The 22,462-nt window shown below is 55.3% G+C and overlaps 10 protein-coding genes across 10 annotated transcripts; 7 read left to right on the forward strand and 3 right to left on the reverse strand.

The window, feature by feature from the left end:
• Positions 1-1,013: 1,013 nt before the first annotated feature.
• Positions 1,014-2,407, forward strand: ACO1O0_007829 (RICIN domain-containing protein; the record flags this gene model as incomplete). The annotated part of the gene is made up of 2 exons (XM_083197196.1): positions 1,014-2,178; positions 2,235-2,407. 2 exons carry the CDS (start codon positions 1,014-1,016, stop codon positions 2,405-2,407), a joined length of 1,338 nt encoding a protein of 445 aa, XP_083046664.1.
• Positions 2,408-2,941: 534 nt separating this feature from the next.
• Positions 2,942-4,894, forward strand: ACO1O0_007830 (uncharacterized protein; the record flags this gene model as incomplete). Its single annotated transcript, XM_083197197.1, has 2 exons — positions 2,942-4,644; positions 4,723-4,894. The coding sequence occupies 2 exons, from the start codon at positions 2,942-2,944 to the stop codon at positions 4,892-4,894; spliced, it is 1,875 nt and encodes a 624-aa protein (XP_083046665.1).
• A 1,035-nt stretch (positions 4,895-5,929) lies between these two features.
• Positions 5,930-6,454, reverse strand: ACO1O0_007831 (uncharacterized protein; the record flags this gene model as incomplete). Its single annotated transcript, XM_083197198.1, has 2 exons — positions 5,930-6,354; positions 6,403-6,454. The coding sequence occupies 2 exons, from the start codon at positions 6,452-6,454 to the stop codon at positions 5,930-5,932; spliced, it is 477 nt and encodes a 158-aa protein (XP_083046666.1).
• A 120-nt stretch (positions 6,455-6,574) lies between these two features.
• Positions 6,575-6,967, reverse strand: ACO1O0_007832 (uncharacterized protein; the record flags this gene model as incomplete). The annotated part of the gene is made up of 1 exon (XM_083197199.1): positions 6,575-6,967. The coding sequence occupies one exon, from the start codon at positions 6,965-6,967 to the stop codon at positions 6,575-6,577; it is 393 nt and encodes a 130-aa protein (XP_083046667.1).
• An 850-nt stretch (positions 6,968-7,817) lies between these two features.
• ACO1O0_007833 (uncharacterized protein) lies at positions 7,818-8,411 on the forward strand (the record flags this gene model as incomplete). Its single annotated transcript, XM_083197200.1, has 1 exon — positions 7,818-8,411. One exon carries the CDS (start codon positions 7,818-7,820, stop codon positions 8,409-8,411), a length of 594 nt encoding a protein of 197 aa, XP_083046668.1.
• A 537-nt stretch (positions 8,412-8,948) lies between these two features.
• Positions 8,949-10,607, forward strand: ACO1O0_007834 (amidohydrolase 3; the record flags this gene model as incomplete). Its single annotated transcript, XM_083197201.1, has 1 exon — positions 8,949-10,607. One exon carries the CDS (start codon positions 8,949-8,951, stop codon positions 10,605-10,607), a length of 1,659 nt encoding a protein of 552 aa, XP_083046669.1.
• An 888-nt stretch (positions 10,608-11,495) lies between these two features.
• On the forward strand, positions 11,496-14,516 carry LIG4 (uncharacterized protein; the record flags this gene model as incomplete). Its single annotated transcript, XM_083197202.1, has 2 exons — positions 11,496-11,599; positions 11,660-14,516. 2 exons carry the CDS (start codon positions 11,496-11,498, stop codon positions 14,514-14,516), a joined length of 2,961 nt encoding a protein of 986 aa, XP_083046670.1.
• A 124-nt stretch (positions 14,517-14,640) lies between these two features.
• On the reverse strand, positions 14,641-15,118 carry ACO1O0_007836 (uracil phosphoribosyltransferase; the record flags this gene model as incomplete). Its single annotated transcript, XM_083197203.1, has 2 exons — positions 14,641-15,047; positions 15,109-15,118. 2 exons carry the CDS (start codon positions 15,116-15,118, stop codon positions 14,641-14,643), a joined length of 417 nt encoding a protein of 138 aa, XP_083046671.1.
• A 1,101-nt stretch (positions 15,119-16,219) lies between these two features.
• ACO1O0_007837 (CrcB-like protein-domain-containing protein) lies at positions 16,220-19,502 on the forward strand (the record flags this gene model as incomplete). Its single annotated transcript, XM_083197204.1, has 4 exons — positions 16,220-17,353; positions 18,287-18,485; positions 18,537-19,137; positions 19,205-19,502. The coding sequence occupies 4 exons, from the start codon at positions 16,220-16,222 to the stop codon at positions 19,500-19,502; spliced, it is 2,232 nt and encodes a 743-aa protein (XP_083046672.1).
• A 142-nt stretch (positions 19,503-19,644) lies between these two features.
• ACO1O0_007838 (uncharacterized protein) lies at positions 19,645-20,655 on the forward strand (the record flags this gene model as incomplete). Its single annotated transcript, XM_083197205.1, has 2 exons — positions 19,645-19,838; positions 20,124-20,655. The coding sequence occupies 2 exons, from the start codon at positions 19,645-19,647 to the stop codon at positions 20,653-20,655; spliced, it is 726 nt and encodes a 241-aa protein (XP_083046673.1).
• Between the last annotated feature and the right edge of the window lie 1,807 nt (positions 20,656-22,462).

The following is a 22,462-nucleotide window of genomic DNA, read 5'->3' on the forward strand; positions in this document are numbered from 1 at the left end:
GCTGGTGGAGTTCTGCCCGGCCTGGATAAATCCTGCCTGGCCGTTTCGTCGATGAAGAAAGTGTCATCTGAGTATCAACAAGTGTAGAATTCAATAGTGCACGACAGGACTCGGCTTGGAAGCTGTCGCTGAGAGCGTGTACGTGGTAGGGACAATTCTGCACGGGTGCTTCTCTTCTATATGGTGAGCCAAATGGTCTTCTCCCCAGCCAAAGGATATGTGAATAACTGATACCCCAGATTATTGGTCCAGGTTACTCTGGTTTCGCAGTCGGAGAGCAAATTGGTCTGGTCGTACCTTGGCGTTTCACTTACACGCGGTGTATGTCAGATGGGTGGCCATCCCCACAAGCATTTTGATTTTCTATATCCCGTTAAGAAATTTGAACCATCATCAAATCATAGTTGTTGACACGCGCGCGTACCAGCTTGAAACTATTGGGCGTCTTTGGGGAGCTTTTTCTGCGTTTGCTTGGGCGGCCCAGCGATCGGAGGCCTAGGTCGCATCGTGGCCGCCGCCTCCCGCCGAGCCAATCGCTCCCAGTTCTGCGCCCAGCCTTGACATGTTTTCAAACGAAATGGTGAGACAGGGTAAGTCGGAGACTTTTGGTGGTATGAGTGGTATGGCCGATCACCACGCATTTTGCGAGCAACCCGACGTCCTGCTTTTCTTGGCTGAAGTCGGAGAGCGTCATTAGGGCGACAAGGGCCAAGAAGACGCCGGCACGAACACGCCGTGAAGCGCTTGTGAAACCTGTGATATGCTGGGCAATGGAGCTTCTGCATTAGGATAAAGCACGAGAATGAGCGCTGCTACAAACTGCTGCCCCCGAAGTAAATATAAGGTTGGCAATGATGAGGCTCCCGGCTATGCTTTTGTGAAATCCTCATCTCCACACAGATACTGTCGTTTCCGCCACACTAGCGAAGACTCTGCTGGTCAGAGGTTCATCATTACTTCTTGACGCTCCTTTTCTATATCTTCCAGTTTGATCCATAAATCAGAAAGGAACCATGCCATTCAGATCGATGGTCTTGCTTTGCGCGGCTGCGCTCACTCTCGCCAACCCCATCGTCGTCCGCCATAACCGTCATAACCGTCACAGACACGGGAAGATCGACCAGGACGCATTCGACGAAGCCCACCAGCGTGATGACACGGCCACACGGGCCTTCTCAGACATTCAGATCAAGACATCTGAGGGCAAATGCCTCTTTGTCGACCTCGAATCAGGGGATTTTCGCGCCAACCTGACGCCCATCCAGACGGCTGGCTGCGGCACGACCGACGGGCAAGGCTGGGACATTATCACGTCGGGCAAGCACAACGACCAGGAGGGCTTCGTCCTGATTGTGAGCACGCTGACGCAGGCATGCTTCAGTGCCGACCCGCGTCGCGACCCGGGGTCCCAAATCCACCTCTTCTCATGCGGTGGCAGAGCCGATGGCAGCGGCGAGGTTTCTGACTCGCAGCTCTTCGCAACTGATGGGCCGGTGGGGAACCTCAGGCTGTCGCCGAAGAATGGTGCCGGATTCTGTCTGATAGGGAGCGGCGACGCTGTGGATATTGTGAGATGCGATGCGGACGCACCGGAGCAGAGATTCGTCCTTGGGGATGCTGCTACAGGCGGAGAGGGAGGAGGAGGCGGCAGTGATGATGACCAGCTCACCTCATCGACCGGTGCTACATCGTGTACGAGGGGCTCTCGCCCCACAGCGACTGCTACTACTATGACAATTTCGCCTCCCCTTAGCACTCCGGGCTTGACATCCCCGGCCGGCGCTGGACCGACGGCGAACCCCACATCAGCGTTGCCCGTGTCCCGCGCCGGGGGCAGGCTGGATCCCTCAGCGGCCGCCGAAGCTCACGAATTCGACGACGGAGCCACGCGTGATCTGCAGGGCGTTCACGTGCGCTCCTCGGACGGTCGCTGTCTGTCAGTGGACCCCACGGCGGGAGACTTCCGGCAGAACTTGATCCCCGTGGCCATGGCTGAGTGCGCGGCGGACGAGGCCGGCCAGAAATTCGATATTGTGACGGCGGGAAGGCACAATGACGGGAAGCTCGGTCGGGCGCTAGTTGTGAGTGTGTTGATGAAGGGGTGTCTGAGCTTTGATGGGAGGAGGAAGGATGGTGATACGGTGACTATGTTCTCATGTGGTGGGAGGGCTGCAGGAGGTGAGTACTACCATCATCTCTCCTTTGGAGAATACCAGCGCTGACATTCTTCGTAGATGGCGAGACGGACAATGCGCAGCTCTATCCCTTTGACGGATCCGATCAGATGATCCTGGAGCCGGCGTCGGGCAATGGACAAGTTTGCCTGGTTGCTGGGGAGGATAGGCTCGAGTCGGGAGAGTGTAGTGGTGGCGGGAAACAGGTCTTTGACCTGGTGGGAGCGCTATGAGGATTCTCCTTTTCCTTCAAAGTCCACGGCTCGACTTGGCACCTGAAGCCGAGATAATTGAGTGGATGCCGTGGGTGTCGAAGTCAAAATGGGGGAATTCCGAAGTCGGATTGCTAAGATTAACGAACTACATAATATGGCTGAAGCCCGACAAATCTCAAAGCGATTTGAAGCTCTGGTCTCTGGGAAAACCTTAAGTGGAGATATTGCAAAAACTCAATTCGACTCTCTGAAGGCTCAATTACTTTCGCTCTGAGGCACTAAAAGTGAGATGATGTTATTCTTGTAAACGTGCCAAATAAAAAGCTTAACTGCATGCCAAAGTGCCATCTGCACGGACTCGATACGCTCTCCACCAGAGGGAGGAAGGCTGTCGCAGAAGTGCCCCATCTCAATGACCTCACCATCAGCATCATCCCTATTCAAGGACAACCCACCTCCAAATACGGATACCATGCATATAATATGATGGGCTGATAGCACTATTTAGCTCTTACCTATGAGCTGTGGCCATCGGCTACGCCAGTCGCCACAATGGCTAGTGACGAGCGCTCTGCAACGGGCGAAGCGGCGACCACCGCAACATCGTCCTCAGGCGCAAACGCGAGCAACACCAGCAATCTTAGCGTCGACACGGGCAACATGCCTCCTCTAAACACCTCTCCTCAGCAGCAGCAGCAGCGTCTCTCCCACTCCGACTCGATCGTCCCCGACCTACCCCCCGTTGCCGTCTCCCCGACCTTCCTGCGCCGCCGCAACACCAACAGCACCTCGGTGCGAAGCCCCAACCGCCAGCGCGCTGCCACGTTCCGCACCGTCGAAGACTTCGACGAGCTTGATGCCGCTTACCACGAGCGCCCCGGGTGGCAGCCCGGCTCAGAGCCCGGCTACGACCCCAAGCTCCCGGACGGCGGCCACGCCTCCATGCCTACCTTGAGCGCCTCCTGCGAGATCACCGTCGTTGACTTCTCCCACAACCACGTCGAGAAGCACCACTTCGACAACCAGGGCTTTATCGAATTCATCGAGCAACCCAAGGACGACTGGGTCAGGTGCCGTTGGATCAACATCAACGGGCTCAGCTGGGACGTCATTCAGGCCGTCGGCACCAAGAAGGGCCTGCACAAGCTGGCGCTCGAGGACGTCATGAACATCCGGAACCGCACAAAGGCCGACTGGTACCCCAACCACGCCTACATTGTCATGACCTTGCAGAAGCTCGTCCACCTCGTCGATGAGGATGATGGCTCCTCTAGCTCCAGCAGCAGCAGCGCCCACGAGGGCCGACGGTCCCTGTCTGTGCTGCGCGAGTCCTTCAGGGATTTCTGGCGCAGCAGGCGGGAGGAGCACCACGCCATGGACAACAGCTTGGACGACTTGGAGAAGGACATGATGGGCACTGTAGGCGGCGCGTCGCGCATGTTCCCCAACGGGACGGCTCTCAACGGGACGTCTATGCTGCGCACTCTCCAGCGGTACCACTCATCGGGCAACGGCGCCCGCACCGAGTTCATGGAGCGCCACTCGTCCCTTGCGCCATATAAGATGGCCATCTCGGCCGAGCAGGTCTCGATATTCCTCACCGCGGACAACACCGTCATCTCGTTCTTCGAGGTCTCGGCGGGGGACGTCGAGCGCCCCATTTTCCATCGCCTCAGCACGCCTGGCACCACGCTCCGCGAGTCGTACGACGGCTCCATGCTCGTCCAGGCCATCATCGACGCGACCATCGACCTGGCCATCCCCATCACAGCCGTGTACACCGACATCATCGGCGACCTGGAGCTCGACGTGCTGACCTCCCCCTCCATGAACCAGAGCCGCAGCCTGTACATCTGCATCAGCGAGATCAACAAGATGCTAAGCTTTCTCAGCCCCATCGACAACCTGGTCAGCGTGCTGCGCGACCACAAGACGTACCTGAGCCAGGACCGCGCCATGGAGGAGCTGCAGAACCCGGCCACGGGCGTCATCGTCACGCCCATGACGCACACGTACCTCGGCGACGTGCTGGACCACTGCATCATCACGACCGAGAGCCTCAAGCAGCTCAAGCAGTCGTCCGAGAACCTCATCAACCTCATCTTCAACACCATCTCGGCCACCCAGAACGAGAGCATGAAGCAGCTCACCGCCGTCACCATCATCTTCTTGCCGCTGACCTTTATCACCGGTTTCTTCGGCCAGAATTTCCCTGAGAGCGGCTTTCCCGAGATCAAGCACGGCATCTGGTACTTGTGAGTTGTTCCAATAATGATAATCCTGAATATGGTATCATCTGCAGTAATGGTATTTAGGCTGACCCTTATCAACAGCTGGGCATGCGCCGTCCCAACCGCCCTGGCCACCATGCTCATCCTGATGCGCGGCATGATCTATGCTTGGATCGTGCGCATCATCCAGAGGAAGCACATTGGCTCCATCCGCAGGAAGAAGAAGAAAAAGAAGAAGAAGCGGAGCGCCCAGATCCAAAACAGAGGTGGCTAATAGAGCGGAGGAGTTGTCGGTTGGTGTCCTTGTGTGTCTGTACTGTGATGTGCCAATACCCCAGCGGGAGCGTTTGTGTACTCTGTTGGTGTGCGGAGTTATTTTTTGGGTCGTAGACTTTACTGCTGGATAGAATCCCATTGATGTGCCAATTTAATTAAGGTCCTCCCCAAGACGGCTTGGGAAGCCTAGCTGTGACCGCGCTCACTCTACGATATCACGAACATGAGAGTGGATGCTCTTGTGAGATGACAATTACCAACTCTAGCATTGGCACTAACGACTACTAACTACTATAGTGTCTCTAGAAAGCCCTGTCGCCTTTGGCGCAATATCAGTTTGGTCGTGCTTCCTTGCTAGTTAGGATATTCCTGCCAGAACAAAACAACTTCTCGACAGAGCTCACGGCCAATATCCCCACATCTTTGGACTACAGTTGACTGTGTCTTCTGAACTCTTTGTATTAGGGTCAGCAGAGTCTGTTGGTTGCGCATATGGGTATTGGTCAAGCTGCAACCAGTCCACGGCACCCTCTAGAGCAAAGTCGGCGGCCTGTGCTGAACTCTCCGTGTTAGAATCAGCGGGCTCTATTGATTGCAAGTTCTGATATTGGTCAAGCTGCCACCAGTCCGTGGCGCTCTCTAGAGCGAAGTCCGCGGCCTGTGCTGAACTCTCCGTGTTATAGTCGGCGGACTCTGTTGATTGCCAGTGCGGGAATGAGTCAAGCTGCGTCCAGTCCAGAGCCGTCTCTGGAGCAAAATTGATGAACTGTTCAAAAGTCGAGAGAGAGAAGTCGGTGGCCTGTCCTGGACTCTCTGGAGCGAAGTCGTCGGGCTCGTGTGGAGGCAAGAACGGGAATTTGTCCAGCAGTGCCCAACTCAAAGCCCCCCCGTCTCTGTACTCCTTGGCGACTTCCAGCCATGATTCAACCAACTGGTCAAGGCCGAGCAAGTGCATGGAGATGCGGAACTTTTCCTCCCCGCTCAGGTGTGCGCGGTCTCCGGATGCCATCCGCCCGAGCTGCTCCATAATGTCCTAGAAGAAGGTAGCCTCGGTGTGTGCGAGGTCAAAGATGGCAAGCCCCAGACGCAGCCAGTGCGACGACAGGTCGTACGATGGCCGGTGCGGGTGCCAGGGCGCGTAGCGCAGCATGGCCAACACGTTGGTGTCGCCGATTCTTTTCTCGAAGCTGAGGCCGAGGCATTTTTTGCAGTCTTTTGAGTGGAAGAGTTTTCTCAACTCAGGCAGATCCATTGCCTTCCACAGGTTCTTGAGGCGACGCAAGAAACCCTTCTCAAGCAGAGGTAGTCGCAGGTGCACCTTGTATTCAGGCGCAAGGTCTTTGATAGTTTCTATTGGTGCCATTGCAAGATTGGAGTAGCGACTGATGAAATTCGATGTGTACTCTGGTGGGATGATGTGTTGGATGAGGCAATCCTCGAGGAGCCAGGTGGCCGCAACTATACGCCTCATGTGCTCGATAGTCCCGTAGCAGCTCTCAAACTTACCATTCAGAGGCCCGACGAGGACGGAAATCATGCTTATCGAATTGACGTACATGCGGATTCTGGACGGGAGCGATAACATGATGGTATGGATCGGGTGGTGTCTACCCATGGCCCATTCTTCTTGGGTCAGGCGAGACAGAATCGGGGTGCGCAGTTTGGTCGAGAACCAGCACTACTCGGTCGGCGAACTGGTGTTCAACTTGTTCTTGGTAGCCCATCCGATTGTGAATGTCTTATGAGGACCCATATTCTTGGTGTTGGTATTGATGCTTGGCTCACTGATACGGCTCTCTTGCCCATTGAGGGGCTCCTCCATGACAGCGCCTAGGGGCTCCCCGTTTAAGTTGGAGTCGGCGATAATTCCAGCGATGGTATTAACGATTTTGGCTCCCACCTCCATGTTCTTGTAGGCAGTCTGTGGTAGTTTGTGGCAGCTCGCCTCGTCTCTTTCCAGGTCGGAGTTCTCGTCCGCATCGGTGGGTTTAGTCGGGGTGACGAAGAACTCGAGTTGGTAGTAGGCATAGCTAGGCCGTATAATGTCTATGTCATGGACGACGGTCGACATATCGGGAGATATATAGGCGGTTACAGACAATACTTGATATGTGGTGTATGGAATATGTGTTTTGTTCTTGTCCCGGCGAAGCGCACCAGGCACAGATGGAGAGGTTACTGGGTGTTGTCAAGTTTGGTTGCCGAGTTATGCAGCATCGCTGTTTCTCAGGCAGGTGTCAGTCACTTCCATCCCGTGGATGTGGTTTGCAGCCTTAGAAAGGACCAACCATGCTATTCGATATCTGCGAAATCGAGGCTTTGAAGCTGAGGGAAGTAAGGGACCTTGTGCCTGTCTAACTAGGTGCTTTTGTAGGTATAGATATTATTAGCAGGTACGAGTAGGTATTTACGTATAATTTATGAAGCAAGTCAACACCCAAGGCACACTAGGTACATGTAGTTGTAAACACCGCGCCATATTGTTTGTTACAGGGTTGGTGCCTCAGACATGCGCAGGTAGGCCTCACCTTTTCCTCCTCAAGAGATTTGATTTCCTCGCTCTTCCCCGTATACCTTCTTAACAGCTCGTGACCGCCAGCATGAATGCATTGACAATCCATTTCCGTGGGATAAGGTACAGGAGGTACAGAGAAGCCTGGGCACAATCGCCGCTCACCGGCATCGTGGCAATCCCTCGAGCGTACATTGCGGCTGCGCATCGTCGGCCATATGTGAGACCACTGGTGAGTCAAACGGCGAGTCCCTGTCACTGCATCGAATTCAGACCAACAAAACTAAACACTAGCTAGTCTTTGGGTATTAAACCTCAAACCCCCCGACATTTGTCGCGTGGGCTCCAATCGCACGCCTTCCATACCTCCAGAAAGGTTCATAGTGCACGCGCAGAGAGCCAGCCGATCATGGATCCCGATGTCGATATCATTGAGAAGTGGGATCGGGTTGTTGGCGCCATCGACAACGCCACGCGCGACGCCTTTCCCGCCAGCCCTCCCTTTGACCCGTCAAACCCGTCCACCTTCCAAACGTACTGGCACAACGTTTTCAGCCATGTCCAAGACGCGGTCGCATCAGACACCAGCATCCCAGAGTTCCTCACCGAGCCTCCGGTTAGGCGCTTCACCGTGAGTTTCTTCGACGGCAAACACGGGCTGGGTTGCCCTTGCTGCCTGCCGGAAGTCGACTACGGCATCGACTTGCAGAATGACGGTGGCGTGACCAAGAATGACCTTATGAGGGCGTTCATCGAGCACGTGTACGGCGAGGAGACCCCCCAGATCTACGCCCAAGAGGATGGGGAGCCAATCGACTGCGGCGGTGTGCTGGTGTACACAGCAGACTGGATGAGCAGCGGGCGGAATGATGATGGGGGGAAAATTGCTTATGGCTCCATGTTTGAGCCGGAGGACCAGATCGCGTGCATTTTCATGTATTGCTGTGCGCCGGAAAGGTATGCGGAGAATAAAAAGGATGGTGAGCCGGAAGCTAGGCTGTAGACTGCTGAGCTCAAGACGGAGGATAGACAACTCCTCATGGCTGTACTATGTATGGGACGGATACGGATACTCTTGTATATTTATTAAAGATCTCTCAGCTCCATTGGCCAAATACAAGACACCAGCTTCAAACCCGATCTAGTGGGCCACAATCCCAGAATTCTAGTACTAACAGTCTATTACTAACAGTATCGTACCATGTATATGTACTCGTAATAGATCGGTGTCGCGGAATGAGGGAGTTGCCCAATTGGGCGCCGAGGCTCGGGCACCGATTGCGGCCGGTGGTGGGGAATGGGAATGGGGAATGGAGACGAGGGAACGAGGGGAAGAAGCATCGTGAACGCCTCCGGTTAGGCGGCTCTGCTAGGAGGCATTTTCCCCTTCCCATACATAGCTACTAACATCCCTCCCTGGTTTTAGGTTCTGACTCCGGGACTAATTCTGGCGATTTACAACCGCCTCCAAACGCCCCCAAACGCCTCCCTCCATACGCCCAACACAATCCACCATCTTGCTCCTCACCGGCTGTGCAACATGGCCGACACCAACCATCTCGTCCTGTTGAATGGGCAGATCTACCAATCGCCCCCGGGTGGAAATGACGCTGTCACACCATCCTTTACAAACTGCATGGTGGTCAAGGACGGCACCATCCAGTATGTCGGCTCCGAGACAGATGCGCCTGTCGTGGCAGCCAAGGAGGCCGGCGCCGCGACCAAGGACCTGGGCGGCAAGAAGGTCCTGCCCAGCTTCATCGACGGGCATTTGCACCTGTTACTTCTGGGTCAGTCTCTCACCAAGGTGGCCCTAGATGGCAGCAAGTCTCTGGAGGAAATTCGCTCCCGCATCAAGAAGGCGGCCGAGGCGGATCCTTCGGCGACGCGTATCTTTGGACGTGGATGGATGCACTCCATGACCCCAGACGGCGTTGATGCCAGCATGCTCGATGATCTTGACCCGAGGCCCATCTTCATTGACACCAAGGACCTGCACTCGACGTGGTGCAACAGCGCTGGCCTGGCCGAGGTTTGTAAGGTCATGGACATCGACCCCAACGGCGCGACCCCGGATCCTCCCGGCGGCTCCATCCAGCGCGGCGCCGACGGGAAGCCCAACGGGGTCTTCAACGAGAGCGCCGTGTTCGAGATCATCTGGCCCTTTGTCGCCCAGGTGGCTTCCATGAAGGAGAGAAAGGATGCTATCAGGGCTGCCATCACGGCCTTCAACTCGGTCGGCTACACGGGCATGATTGACATGGCCATGGACGACACCATCTGGGAGCCCCTGATTGAGCTGCGCAACGAGGAGGGACTTGGTGGTATGCGCATAGCCGCCTACTGGCTCATGAAGCCCATGAAGAAGGAGGAAGGCCTCGAGGCTGTCCTCGCCCAGGTCGACCGCGCAGCCGCCCTGTCCAAGCAGTTTGGCGCATCCGACTGCCGCATCATCGGCATCAAGATCATCTGCGACGGCATCGTCGACGCCTGCACCGCCTCCCTCACCGAGCCCTACTCGACCGGCATCCACCCAGGCCCCATCTGGCCCGAGGAGATCCTCCACCCGGTCGTCGCCCGCGCCCACGCCGCCGGCCTGCAGGTCGCCCTCCACGCCATCGGCGACCAGACCATCAGCATGGCCATCGACGTGCTCGAGCGCAACACCAACGCGTCCCGCCGCCCGCGTATCGAGCACATCGAGCTGGCCTCGGCCACCGACGCCGCCCGCCTCGGCAAGCTCGGCATCACGGCCTCGATCCAGCCCGTCCACGCCGACCCGGCCATCCTGCGCGCCTGGCCGCGCCTCCTGGGCGAGCACCGCTGCTCGCGCGCCTTTGCCTACCGCGAGTTCGCCGACGGCGGCGCCGTCCTGGCCCTGGGCTCCGACGCGCCCACCGCGCCGCACTTCCCCCTGCCCAACATGTACGTGGCCACGACGCGCCGGTCGTACCGCGAGCCCGAGTGCGCCGACGTCGTGAACCCGCACTTTGCCCTCACCGTGTGCCAGGCCGTGGCCGGCGCCACCGAGGGATCGGCGTACTCGTGCTTTGCCGACGCGTGGACAGGTAGCCTGAAGCCTGGGCTGAAGGCGGATTTCGTCGTCTGCGACGTGGAGCTGACGCCTGAGAAGCTGATCCAGGGTAAGGTGGAGGAGACGTGGTTTGAGGGGAAGCAGGTGTTCAAGGCGAGCGAGTAGATTGTTTTTTTGAGCTGATGCGAGCTCTGGATATACCCCTGTATCCTGGCATGGCATATATCCACTACCTCATTCAGATAGTATAGTATTATTAATTATTAACCTGGGATAAATATCGTCACTCCTACTGCGATGGCCATCTCACACTGAGCTAACTTATCTGCATGTAAGTTGGTCCATGGCGATTAAGTCGGGGTCAGTCAAGTACCTAATTGGTACATATAACCTTCCTATGCCATCTCGTATAGCACGAGGGCAGTGATGCCTCGGATCCGCCCTATAATATCATGATATCTAAAATACAGCGCCCCGTCTTGTGTGGAAAGCACTTGACCGGCTCCATGAATTCAGTCTGTGCATACCTTGGGCTGCTTTCCTGGCAGTTGTGCAATGGGTGCCGGACTTTTGACTGATATGAAGACGCCTGGTTCTTTGTTAATGCGCCAGGACTCATGAGATATAGTGTGTTAGTTGAATCGAAGGTCTTTGCAAAATGCGCCTCAGTCGCACCTTGACTTTCGTGAACATCAATGGTGACGTTTGGATGCGATGAGACAGAACTTTCAGTGAGTTTTGGGTGTGCAAGCATGCTGTGGAATGGATGAGTCAGCAGCACCTGCACTGTGGAAGCCAACAGGGATGCGTCATTCTCGTGCGCTTCTGCCTGGTGCTCACTGGATCCAACAGTGGATAGACCCAAACATTCAGCTCCCTGAGAATCACGAGACTCCAACCACGACCTAAACCCGACGCGTTGGCAATTCAGTGGCCTTCAAAAATGATGTGAAGCATCCATGGACATCTTTTCTCTTTCAAAATCCGAATCCTGCCCCGATGATCTAGCTTTACTGGCGTGATTGTTGAAGATCACAGCCTCACACCACCATCATGAGCGACGCCACGCCCATCAGCGCCGATGCCATCAAGGAGGATGAGATCCAGTATGGGTCCACTGGAATGACAAGAGAGGAACTTGACGAGAAGTCCGTACGGTTGCTCTCATCGGCCTGGAAATAATTTCTTACAGCTCTCAGGTACCCCAATCGTCCCAGGAACCACTCCAAGACGCTGGCATTTTCCGACCTGTTCAAGGAGCTGTTCAACCCTCTTAATGAGAACAAGCAACAGCCCGCAGGCGGTCTGGCGCACAAAAGGGGCCCTCGAGGAGCCACGAAGCTCTCGCCCCACGAGCAGCGACGCCACATCATCGAGAGGTTCATCGCTCGATGGCGCAAAGAGGTCGGCAACGACTTTTACCCGGCCCTGCGGCTAATCCTTCCAGACAAGGACCGTGACCGTGGCGTCTATGGTCTCAAGGAGAACGCCATTGGCAAACTTCTTGTGAAACTTATGAAGATCGACAAGAACTCCGAGGACGGGTACAATTTGCTTCACTGGAAGCTGCCCGGGCAGACCACAGCGTCGCGCCTCGCCGGTGATTTTGCGGGACGATGCCTTGAGGTCATTTCAAAAAGACCCATGAGGACTGAGCCCGGCGACATGACTATTGCCGAAGTCAACGAGCAGCTCGACAAGCTGGCTGCATCGGCAGGTGAAGCCGAGAACCTGCGTGTCTTCGAAGTGTTCTACAACCGCATGAATGCCGAGGAACTTATGTGGCTCATCCGCATTGTCCTGCGGCAGATGAAGGTCGGCGCCACAGAGAGGACGTTCCTCGACCTGTGGCATCCGGATGCCGAGGCTCTGTTTAGCGTTTCGTCAAGCCTGCGGAGGGTGTGCTGGGAGCTGTATGACCCGGATGTCCGACTCGAGCAAGAGGAGGCTGGTATTACACTTATGCAGTGTTTCCAGCCCCAGCTTGCGCAGTTCCAGCAGTCCGCATCGTTCCAGAAGATGACAGAGCTGCTTCGTCCCACCGAGGACGACCCCGAATTCTGGATTGAGGAAAAGCTAGATGGCGAGCGCATGCAGATGCACATGGTCGAAGATCCGAGTCACCCTGGTGGACGCCGATTTTGCTTCTGGTCAAGGAAAGCAAAAGACTACACCTATCTATACGGTAACGGTCTTCAGGATGAGAATGCGTCCCTGACGCGGCATCTGAAGAACGCCTTTGCTTCCGGCGTGCGCAACCTGATTCTTGACGGAGAGATGATTGAATGGGATATGGAGGTGGATAAGATTGTCCCCTTTGGGACGCTCAAGACGGCTGCCCTCTCTGAGCAGCACAACAGGTCCAGCTCCGACTCTGCCGGGCGTCGCCCTCTCTTTCGGGTCTTTGATATCCTTTATCTCAACGATAAGCAGCTGACGCAGTACACACTCCGCGACCGTCACCGCGCCCTCGAAAAGGCTATCAAGCCAGTTCATCGCCGCCTCGAAATCCACAACTACACCGTGGCAACGAGCCCCGACGCCATCGAGCCCCTTCTGCGAGATGTGGTCGCCAACGCATCCGAGGGTCTCGTGCTGAAGAACCCGCGCTCCATGTACCGTCTGAATAGCCGCAACGAGGATTGGCTCAAGGTGAAACCAGAGTACATGGACGACTTTGGCGAATCGCTCGATTGCGTCATCATTGGAGGCTACTATGGCTCCGGCAGACGAGGCGGCATGCTGTCCAGTTTTCTATGCGGCCTGCGTGTGACTCAAAACCATATACAAGCTGGCGCCAATCCTGAGAAGTGCTTCAGCTTCTTCAAGGTCGGCGGAGGTTTCAAGGCCGATGACTATGCTGAGATTCGCCATCGCACAGATGGAAAGTGGATTGAATGGGATCCTAAGAACCCGCCGTCTGAATATATCGAGTTGGGCGGCGGGGAAAGCAAGCAGTATGAACGACCGGACGTCTGGATCCGTCCCAAAGACTCCGTCGTTGTCTCCGTCAAGGCCGCCAGCGTTGGCCCAAGCGAGCAGTTCGCCCGCGGCTTCACCCTCCGATTCCCACGGTTCCGACGGCTGCGCCTCGAGCGGTCTTGGGACACCGCTCTTTCGCTGGAAGAGTTCCAGGACCTCCGGAAGAAGATTGACGAGGAGTCGAAGGAGAAAGCCATGACAATTGAGAATCGAAAACGGCGCAGCACAAAGCGTGTCAAGCGGGAGCTCGTCATTGCGGGCGATGACGCAGCACCCGCAGAGTTCGAGGGCGAGAGGACCAAGATATTCGAAGGCCTTGAATTCTGCGTCATGTCCGAATCTCTGAAACCCTTCAAGAAGACTAAGACGCAGCTCGAGTCCATCATCAGGGAAAACGGCGGCATCATATCGCAGCGAGCCGCCCCCGGCACCAACATGATCCTCATTGCCGACAAGAAGGTCGTCAAGGTGGCCAGTCTCATCAAGGGCGGCGGCGTCGACATTATACGGCCACGGTGGATCCGGGACTGCCTCGAGGAGAGCGACGGGAGCTTCCCGCTGCCGTTTGAGCGGGTCCACCTGTTCCACGCTACGGAGCAGCTCCAGGCCGCGGCGGAGGAGAACACGGACCAGTACGGCGACAGCTACGCGCGCAACGTGTCCGTGGACGAGCTCAGGGACATACTGGCGGATATGCCAAAGCTCGAGGATGTTGAGCAGTTCAGCAAGGGCCAATTGCTGGAAGAGATGGAGGAGCGCGGGAGGGGCTTGAATGATATGCGGAGCATGATCTTTCAGCGATGCGTCGTCTACTTCAAGGCAGCTGAGGAAGGCGATGAGAGGCTGGCGCGCAAGCTGGCCAACTACGTGCGGTATGCTGGAGGGGTATGCACGGATAGCATGGAAGAAGACGGGCTGACGCACATTGTGCTCGTGGGAGAAGACCCAATGCAGGTTGGGGAGATTGCAGATGCTGTCCGAACAGAGCTATCTACACGGCATAAGCTGCCACGGTTGGTATCTGGAAAATGGGTCGAGGACTGCTGGAGGGAGAAGACACTTGTTGACGAGGAACAGTACGCAGTGCTGTAATAACAGAACGCCTTTTTCATGCTATGGGATGGTATTTCATTCCCAAGGAACCCATTTCCCAAAAAACATGTCGCCACAATGAACGCCCTGTGCCCCTCTCCCCCAACTCACACACTTCTAGTTCTTACTTGCCCATCGCCAGGAACAGCCTGTCGCCGACATCGCCCAGCCCGGGCTTCAGCATGCCCCCCTTCGTGAGCTCACCGTCCACGCCGGCGATCCACAGGTCGGTGCCCTCGGGCCACTCACTGGCGGCTTTGCGCACGCCCTCCTCGGCGCCGACGACGCTGAGGACGAGGATGTGACGGGCACCCCACTCACGCAGGGTGCTGACGGCGGCGGCACAGGTGCCTCCCGTGGCGATGACGGGGTCGACGACTATGGCGAGGGCGCTGGGAGAGGCGTCGCCGGACGCGGTGGGGACGTGGTGGGGGAGGTTGTTGTAGTACTCGACGGGGTCGAGGGTGGTGACCTCGCGGTACATGCCCAGGTGGTGGACGGGCACGGGGTTAGGCAGCATGGTTTGGACTCCTGGGAGAGGAGGGCAGTTAGTTCTTAGTTCAGCGTGGGAATAGGTGTCTGGTGCGCATACCCTCCACCATTCCTAGGCCGGAGCGGAGGATGGGCACAATGCAGATGGTGCCTGGGGATATCGTGGTGGTTGTGTACTCGAATCCAAGAGGCGTTTGGTCCTGATACGTGTTAGTGGACGTGGCCAGACCAGAGGTGTTAGTGGGCGCATGCCTTGGGTCCGTCAGCCGTCGCAATGGCGGTGGAGAGGGCCTCCGAGGCCAGAATGAGAGAAATCTCGTGGATCAGCGTCTTCACATCCCGCGCGCTGGCCGACTTGGAGCGCAGCTGGCTGAGCTTAACCAAGAGGCTAGGGTGCTTGGAAACGTGGACGTTGGACGGGAGGGACGCCATGGTCGTCTAAGATATAGGATATACGTCTATAGTATGGTTGTCAAGGTACGTCTCGCGGTGGTGAGACGGGACAAAGTCAAGGAGGAGAGAGAGAGAGAGGAAGAAAGAAGAGAAAGAAGAGGAGAGAAGACGGGAGAGATCAGGAGGACGGCGGGATCAGGAAATCGGGAAGGCGGTTGGAGCTCAGGGTCGGAGGATGTGGGGTACTATCGAGGGGCAGTGGTGGTCCAGTGACTCCAGCGCCTGAGTGCCCCAGTCAACCAGGGCCGTACAGGCAGGGCGATAAGATAAGCCAGTGCTGGCTGCCGCTGCGGGCCGCTGAAGTGTCCCACTGTGAAGCGGAGGTCGCCGACTTGCACTATCAGCGACGGAGGGACTGCCGATGGAATGTCTCGCCCGCACCGCATTTCGGTGCTCCGAAAAGGAGCGTGACGAATCCATTGCTGATGAGATTGACGGGAATTTGGTTGGATTTGGATATTCACCCTTATACGGAGTACTCCGCAGGCGAACACTATGATGCTGACTTTGAGACATTGGCGGGTAATTCTCGGCCGCCGGCCACGATAGCGCCAGATCCGCTATCGCAAAGTCCGATCCAATTTGGAAATGGCGGCATGACCTCATCTTATCTTTTGGCTTGCTGATGCTTAAAGATCCGTACTCCAACTCCAGTCTTATTATCGCGATCCACCGAGACGCCTCGCGCGTCGGGAGTTTTGCGACGCGACGATCCATACCGGGCATTTCGGTGTGAGCCGACATGCATCATATGCATTATGTCCCCCCTGCAACCTAACGATAGAGCCGCCTCCAGGGGCTCACAGGGCGGCCAGAACCGGAGTGAACAAGCTGCTATTGAGCTTCAAGACACCCAAGCGCCTTCGACGGCATCAGCGCAGACCCAGGATGGCTCTGCAAGACGCCCCTCCCAGTACTCTGTCCCCGACAACTGGGCAAATCTGGACGAGGTGGAAGCGACAAGCCCCGTGGAAAACGTGAGAGAGGCGAACCTCTACAGGCACCGGAGCCTGGACCAGGTCCGGAGTCGTGAGATCGAACGCCGATCCAGCCTGCGACGCGATAGTAGGGTCCTCCCGCAGAAGGGAGGCATCCTAGAGGGCGAGGCAAAGCCCCAGGTGTCCAAGTTTGCTACCCAGCTATTCACGCTCTCATACCTCATCTTCTTCTCGATACTGGGCACACTGGCGCGTGTCGGGTTGTCGGCCTTGACAACCTATCCCGGCGAACCTGTCATCTTTAGTGTCCTGTGGGCCAACTTTGGCGGCAGTCTCGTTATGGGCTTCCTCATGGAGGATCGTAACCTGTTCCACCTCGAAGTCGCCGGGCCCAATGGCAGCAAGCCGGATGAGGAGAATGGGTCCGGATCCGACCCGGCAGTCGACCTTGCCGACGCAAAGAAGGCGCAAATGGCTGTTAAGAAGACGATTCCGCTTTACATCGGTCTAGCTACTGGATTCTGCGGTAGCTTCACGAGCTTCTCTAGCTTCATTACCGACGCCTTCTTGGCTATTTCGAATAACCTTGTCACACCTGGCGGGCCAGACCCACCAACTGGGCGAAATGGCGGCTACTCATTCATGGCCCTCCTAGCAGTCATCATCGTAACCATATCTCTTTCGCTGTCGGGGCTGTTTATTGGAGCGCACTTGGCAATTGCTCTGGAGCCCTTGGCCGTGACAATTCGCAATCCGCTCACACGCAGGATTCTGGATCCTCTTGTTGTACTACTAGGCTGGGGTTCGTGGCTCGGTGCCGTCTTGCTCGCCATCTTCCCGCCGCACGATTTCTGGCGTGGCCGTGTTGTCTTTGCCCTCGTCTTCGCGCCCCTTGGTTGCCTTGCGCGTTTCTATCTCTCATTGTATCTGAATGGGAAATCTGCGACATTTCCCGTAGGTACATTTGTCGCCAACATATCTGGAACCGCCATCCTGGGTATGGCGTGGGATATCGCACATGTTCCCATCGGAGGAGAAATAGGATGCCAGGTTTTGCAGGGAATTGAGGCTGGATTTTGCGGGTGTCTGACGACCGTATCCACGTGGGTTGCCGAGCTGAGCAGCCTGCGGAGGAAGCACGCATACGTTTACGGCACAGCGAGTGTTGTGTCTGCACTAGTGCTCATGATTGCTATAATGGGAGGGTTGAGATGGAGTGAGGGATTCAATGGGCTGATGTGCTCGACATGAGAGACAAGGGCTCTGATCGTGGTTTCCCCAAACGCGGCAGCATTTACTACTAGGCACTATCTAGGAAGGAAGGCATTGTATATTTACCGCATTTCAGGCCATCAAAGTTAGGCAGCCGCCTTCCAAATTGCCCCAATTCCATACTCTGGATTGCCTGCCATTGCGCCAGAGTCCTTTCTTCCTGGAATCTATCCTCAAGGCCTTGTCAATGTGCCAGCCCCCTCCACTTGGTATATGGATGGACTCCCTTACAAAGGCAGCAACTGAGTTTCCAGGATGAGCCGAGATACCGGAAGAAGGACTTCAGCAGCGGTCGAGGCGCAACTGCTACAGCCCTGTGCCACTTCGCCAACGCCATCGCCAACGCCATCGCCAACACCATCACCATCTCCATCGACGACGGCCCTTCAGCCTCCACCCAGGCCGTTGGCAGGAACCCTAAACTTGCCAATACCCATCACGAAACCAGTCTGCAATGCCCCAAGGGCGTTGGAAGACGGCGCTAGCGCTTTTCCAATAAGACGTTGTGATAAACCTGCAACGACGTTCTGCCCCCGTTGCTTACTCGTCGAAGTGGGTTGCATAATGGCTAGTTACAAGATGAGAGAGGCATTGCCTTGCTGACGAGCCACCCAGTACTGCAGCATTGAATGCCGCCGCCGGAATTGGGCGAAGCACAAGGAGGAGTGCGGCTCCTTGTATGCCGAAAATTCCGAATGGAGTCAGGTGAAACCGATAGAATTCTGGGGTGGCTTTGCAGCTGCTAATGTCATCAACATTGCCAACAACGAAGGTGTGCACTTCGATGGTGCTCTTCGCCTTCTTCTCACAGGCAGTAAGTCTGATTGCATCTGCGCGATGGAAGGCTGAGTAGTGACCCGTCCAGCTTTCTCCATCCGACATTTCATCTACAGCGTCTGCAAGCTCCCCCAGCAGACATCCGTGTCGTTTGATCTTTTCATATCACAGCCTCCAGGTCCGCACCTTGCACGCACCTTTCTTGCGCTCGCCCTGCTCCTTCCGTCGGGCCATGAAGCTGACGACGAAAACTTGGTTCGATATGCTGAGAGTGCGATCCACATGCTGTACTCTTCGCAGATCCCTCCCTCGGTGTATGAGCTGGCAGTGCGCAGGGGTATCCACGGCTTTGAACAGGCTACGAAACAGGTGGAAATGTCACCCGATTTCGGCGGAATAGGCGCAATACCGGTGACCGATGTCATTTACGGTCCGAAATGGACAGTCAAAACGGTATTCCAGCCAGCTACGTACCTCGACACTCTCCGATACCTCAAACCGGATGGCGTTCCTGTGAACTTTCACTGCCAATCGCTGAGGAAATGGGACTTACTCACCAAGCTTGAGCACTCCGATTTGTCCCAGGCGCGAATGGCCAAGTCCAGGTTCAATGGCATGTGCAGATGGCGAGAGGATAGTATACTTCTGCCTTTTGGGCATCCTCGAGATGAGTTTCAGCAGCCGAATCCGTGAGATGCCTCGACTGTTCCCATTTTCCCATGTTGCGGAAGTTGCTGACCAGTTTTTCCAATGCAGCATCTTCTTCGGAAAAGGATCAGAAAACATCTTCCCCGGAGGAGCAACCGGAGAGCCGTTGTCCGAGTGGCCTGCCGAACTTCTGGACCATGAGGGGGGCCTAGCACCAAACGACGTCTACGGTAAGATGTTTTACTACCTCCGTGACCTCTTTGTGGACTTCCAAAAGCGTATCCAGAGACTTTCACTTAATGTCACAATCCTCGCGAGTAATTATTTTGCGCTGCCAGCTGTAATTCCCGCTCATATTCTGGGCAGTGGATTTGATCGCATCGAGGTGAGATTGACCACAGACTAACAATGGTTGCGCGCGTCGGATCTATGTTAATAACATATCGCAGTTGGGGGACGAATTAGAGAAGAATCCGCATCAAACGCTCCTAGTCCTAAGCGCTCTTCTTAGGCATCAGGATGTCAATCCTCACGCGACAGCACTCACTATGACCCGGAGATACGAACTTGACGACGAAATAGGCTTCTTAAAAACAAGATTCGCTGGAACACATGTGGATTTATATGCAGCACCCCTCGACCGCAACGCCAACTGGGACGCTGATCGAGCCCAGAAGCAAAAGATCTGGCGACGATTCTTTGCAGTGCTTCTTTTCGAAGATTGGGATTCCATAACAGAGAAGTACGCCATTCCCTTGTGGTGTAGTGGAAGGGGGACTTGCTGACCTTGCCATTGTAGGGCCCTTGGTAGCCCTGCGTATTTGGCATGGAGGTCTGAAGGTGTTGTAGAAAGCATAATGGATGGAGAGTTTCTCGGTATCCAACGCCGGAAGCGACACAGGGTGATGACCCAGCCATGGCCTTGGCGGCTCGTATGGAAGGCGTCGGATACACCTCCGGAGCGGGAGGTCAACCGATGGATAGGGTGGGCTAATCCACAGGTGCATCTCTGGCTGGAATGGCGCAGAGTTGCCAACACGTCGGATCATCTCTATGCAGAGTGGTTGGTTCGTGCATGCTACGCCAAACGAAACCTACGTGAGCCGTTCGACGGCCACTTTGAAGAGCCTTCCGCGGAGCAAGCAACTTATATGTCTTTTGAAGAGTTCTCGGAGAAGGACGGATATAATCAACGCACCAGAGACTTTTCTCAAATCTTGGCTGAAAAAATGGCGGAACTGCAGCGTGTTAAGAATGAACAATTGAAAAGCGACGTGAAGGGTGAGGGTAAAAAAGGGGGCGGGGACAAAAAGGAAAAGAAGAAGGAGGAGATATATAAGCGGGAGGGAAAACATGAAGAGAAGAGGGCTCGGAAAAAGAACCAGGAGGGGGAACAGGAGGAGAAGCTACAGCAGGATAAAGAGGAGATGGGGGAGCAGATGGAGGATGACAACAAAAGGACAGAGGACCACTCGAAGACTGGAGACGATAACAAGGCGGAGGGTGAGGGCTGGACCGATAATAAGGGTAAGACAGAGGGCAAGGATAAGAAGGGCTAATTTTAACAGGGGGTATTGCTATGCTACCTATCTCGAAATAGAGAATAGACTGGACGTATCAGCTACGTCGCCCTTATAACGCACACGGTGTGGTTGCAATAGGTCCTAGTTCTATAGCATAGGTACTAATTGTAGAGACACACCTAGGCTTTACCAGTGATTTATGAGACAGATGCTAGATCAGTTCGGGTGTATGGGGGTCCCAAAATTGTCGACTCGCTGATATCGGTGTGTGATGTCTTCATGATCCTTGATGATGATATTGGTAATCTGGTTGGTGAAATTTTTTCTTAATGCCTAATTCCTCGCTCTCTGCCCCCGAATTCTGGGATTGACCATAGTGGCAGTGCATTGGCGATTACGAGCTTGGCTCACTATGCACAGGAGGAGAGGCATGCCACAGACGGATTTCGCCGTAGGTAGTTTTGGATTATGGAAACTCGGTCAGCTTGGGTTTTCAGGGCGTTGGAGACTAAGAGGGTGAGTACGTTGATGGCCACAAATCAGTGGATGGGAACTGATCTCGAATAAACGAGACGAGAGCCTGGCTACCACTTTTCCTTGACTTCATGGCGTTCGCTCCTTAGATCAAGTGCGTGTTGATTATCTTGCTTTGCCCCCATCCCCAGAATCCTAACCCATCTTTACTTTGAAAATGAACGCTGTAGCATAGAGTCATCGCATTCCCTCCATTGGTTGGTGATCCCTGAGCCTTCACCTGTTTCTCCAAGGGGCCTCATCCCGGTTGGAGCTTCGTATCTGCTGTTGACTCTAGAGTATCATAACTTCTGCCATGTGGGCGCGAAGAAATTGTAGTTTCTCACACCTTAGCTGTGTGTGGTGGATTCTGTTCCACTGGCAACCCGGTCCCTTCAGTTATTTCAAAGATGCTGCGCGGCTTGAATCCTACTTGGCTTTCTGTTTCTGATTGTTGCCGCTGAAAGACACAGTACTCGGGGAGATTCTCCTGATTCCTGATGATACGTCGGCCTTAGTTGGTGGAAGAAGGGGTTCTTCGTACCAGACGTCATTTGGAGCAGCTGAAGTTCTATCGGACAGAGCCGTCTGACTTTTGGCCCATGGTACACATGTTAACGACGGGAACATTTTCGATATCCGTTTGCATTTGACCCAAATCAGGGTCTGATACACCAGATGCCACGTGTTCCCGCGCCGTCTGCAGGGAAGTGGAAATATAGATTGTGATGGGATTCTGGACCCCCTGCCCAGTATATAGGCTGGCCTGCTCTAGGTCGTGATGCGTTCTTCACACTCGTGTAGAGTACTCCCGGTACCACGTGCAAAGTCCACACCGGTGCACACATTGGAAGGGAGGTAGCGACAGTTCAGCCTGCTCGAGGTTGCCCTTCCACGAATCTGAATCAACAGGTACTGCATTTCTGTAACCCGGGGGCTGCTGTAAATGGCTAATCCCCGATCAGACGTCCCCTCAATCGGTGCCACCATGTTAGCTCACGGGACTGCCAACGTTTCCTCGCTGACGCCGTTGGCATGATCCCATCCTGGGTTGTGTAAAGGTGTTTAACTGGCAGAGACATAAGAATAGGCACCGGGAGTTCGGTGGTGATCTTGTTGAGAGATCCAAAGGGACTTCTCTGCACCCCTTTGGCAATATAGCCCCTTGAGAGGCAAGGCGAGGCTGGCCGTGACGAGGAGTCACGAGGAGTCACATTTGACGTGTGTGTCTTTTTCTGTGCTGTTTATCAGTAATTTTCGCTGCTAGGCTATGTCGAAAAGCCACCCCCGAAGACTTCTCGAGGTAAGAGGCGAGGTCCTTTGGTCCAAT

The sequence above is a fragment of the Amphichorda felina genome (genome assembly GCF_050947745.1).
Source record: "Amphichorda felina strain 45539 chromosome Unknown scaffold_8, whole genome shotgun sequence".
NCBI lineage: Eukaryota > Fungi > Ascomycota > Sordariomycetes > Hypocreales > Bionectriaceae > Amphichorda > Amphichorda felina.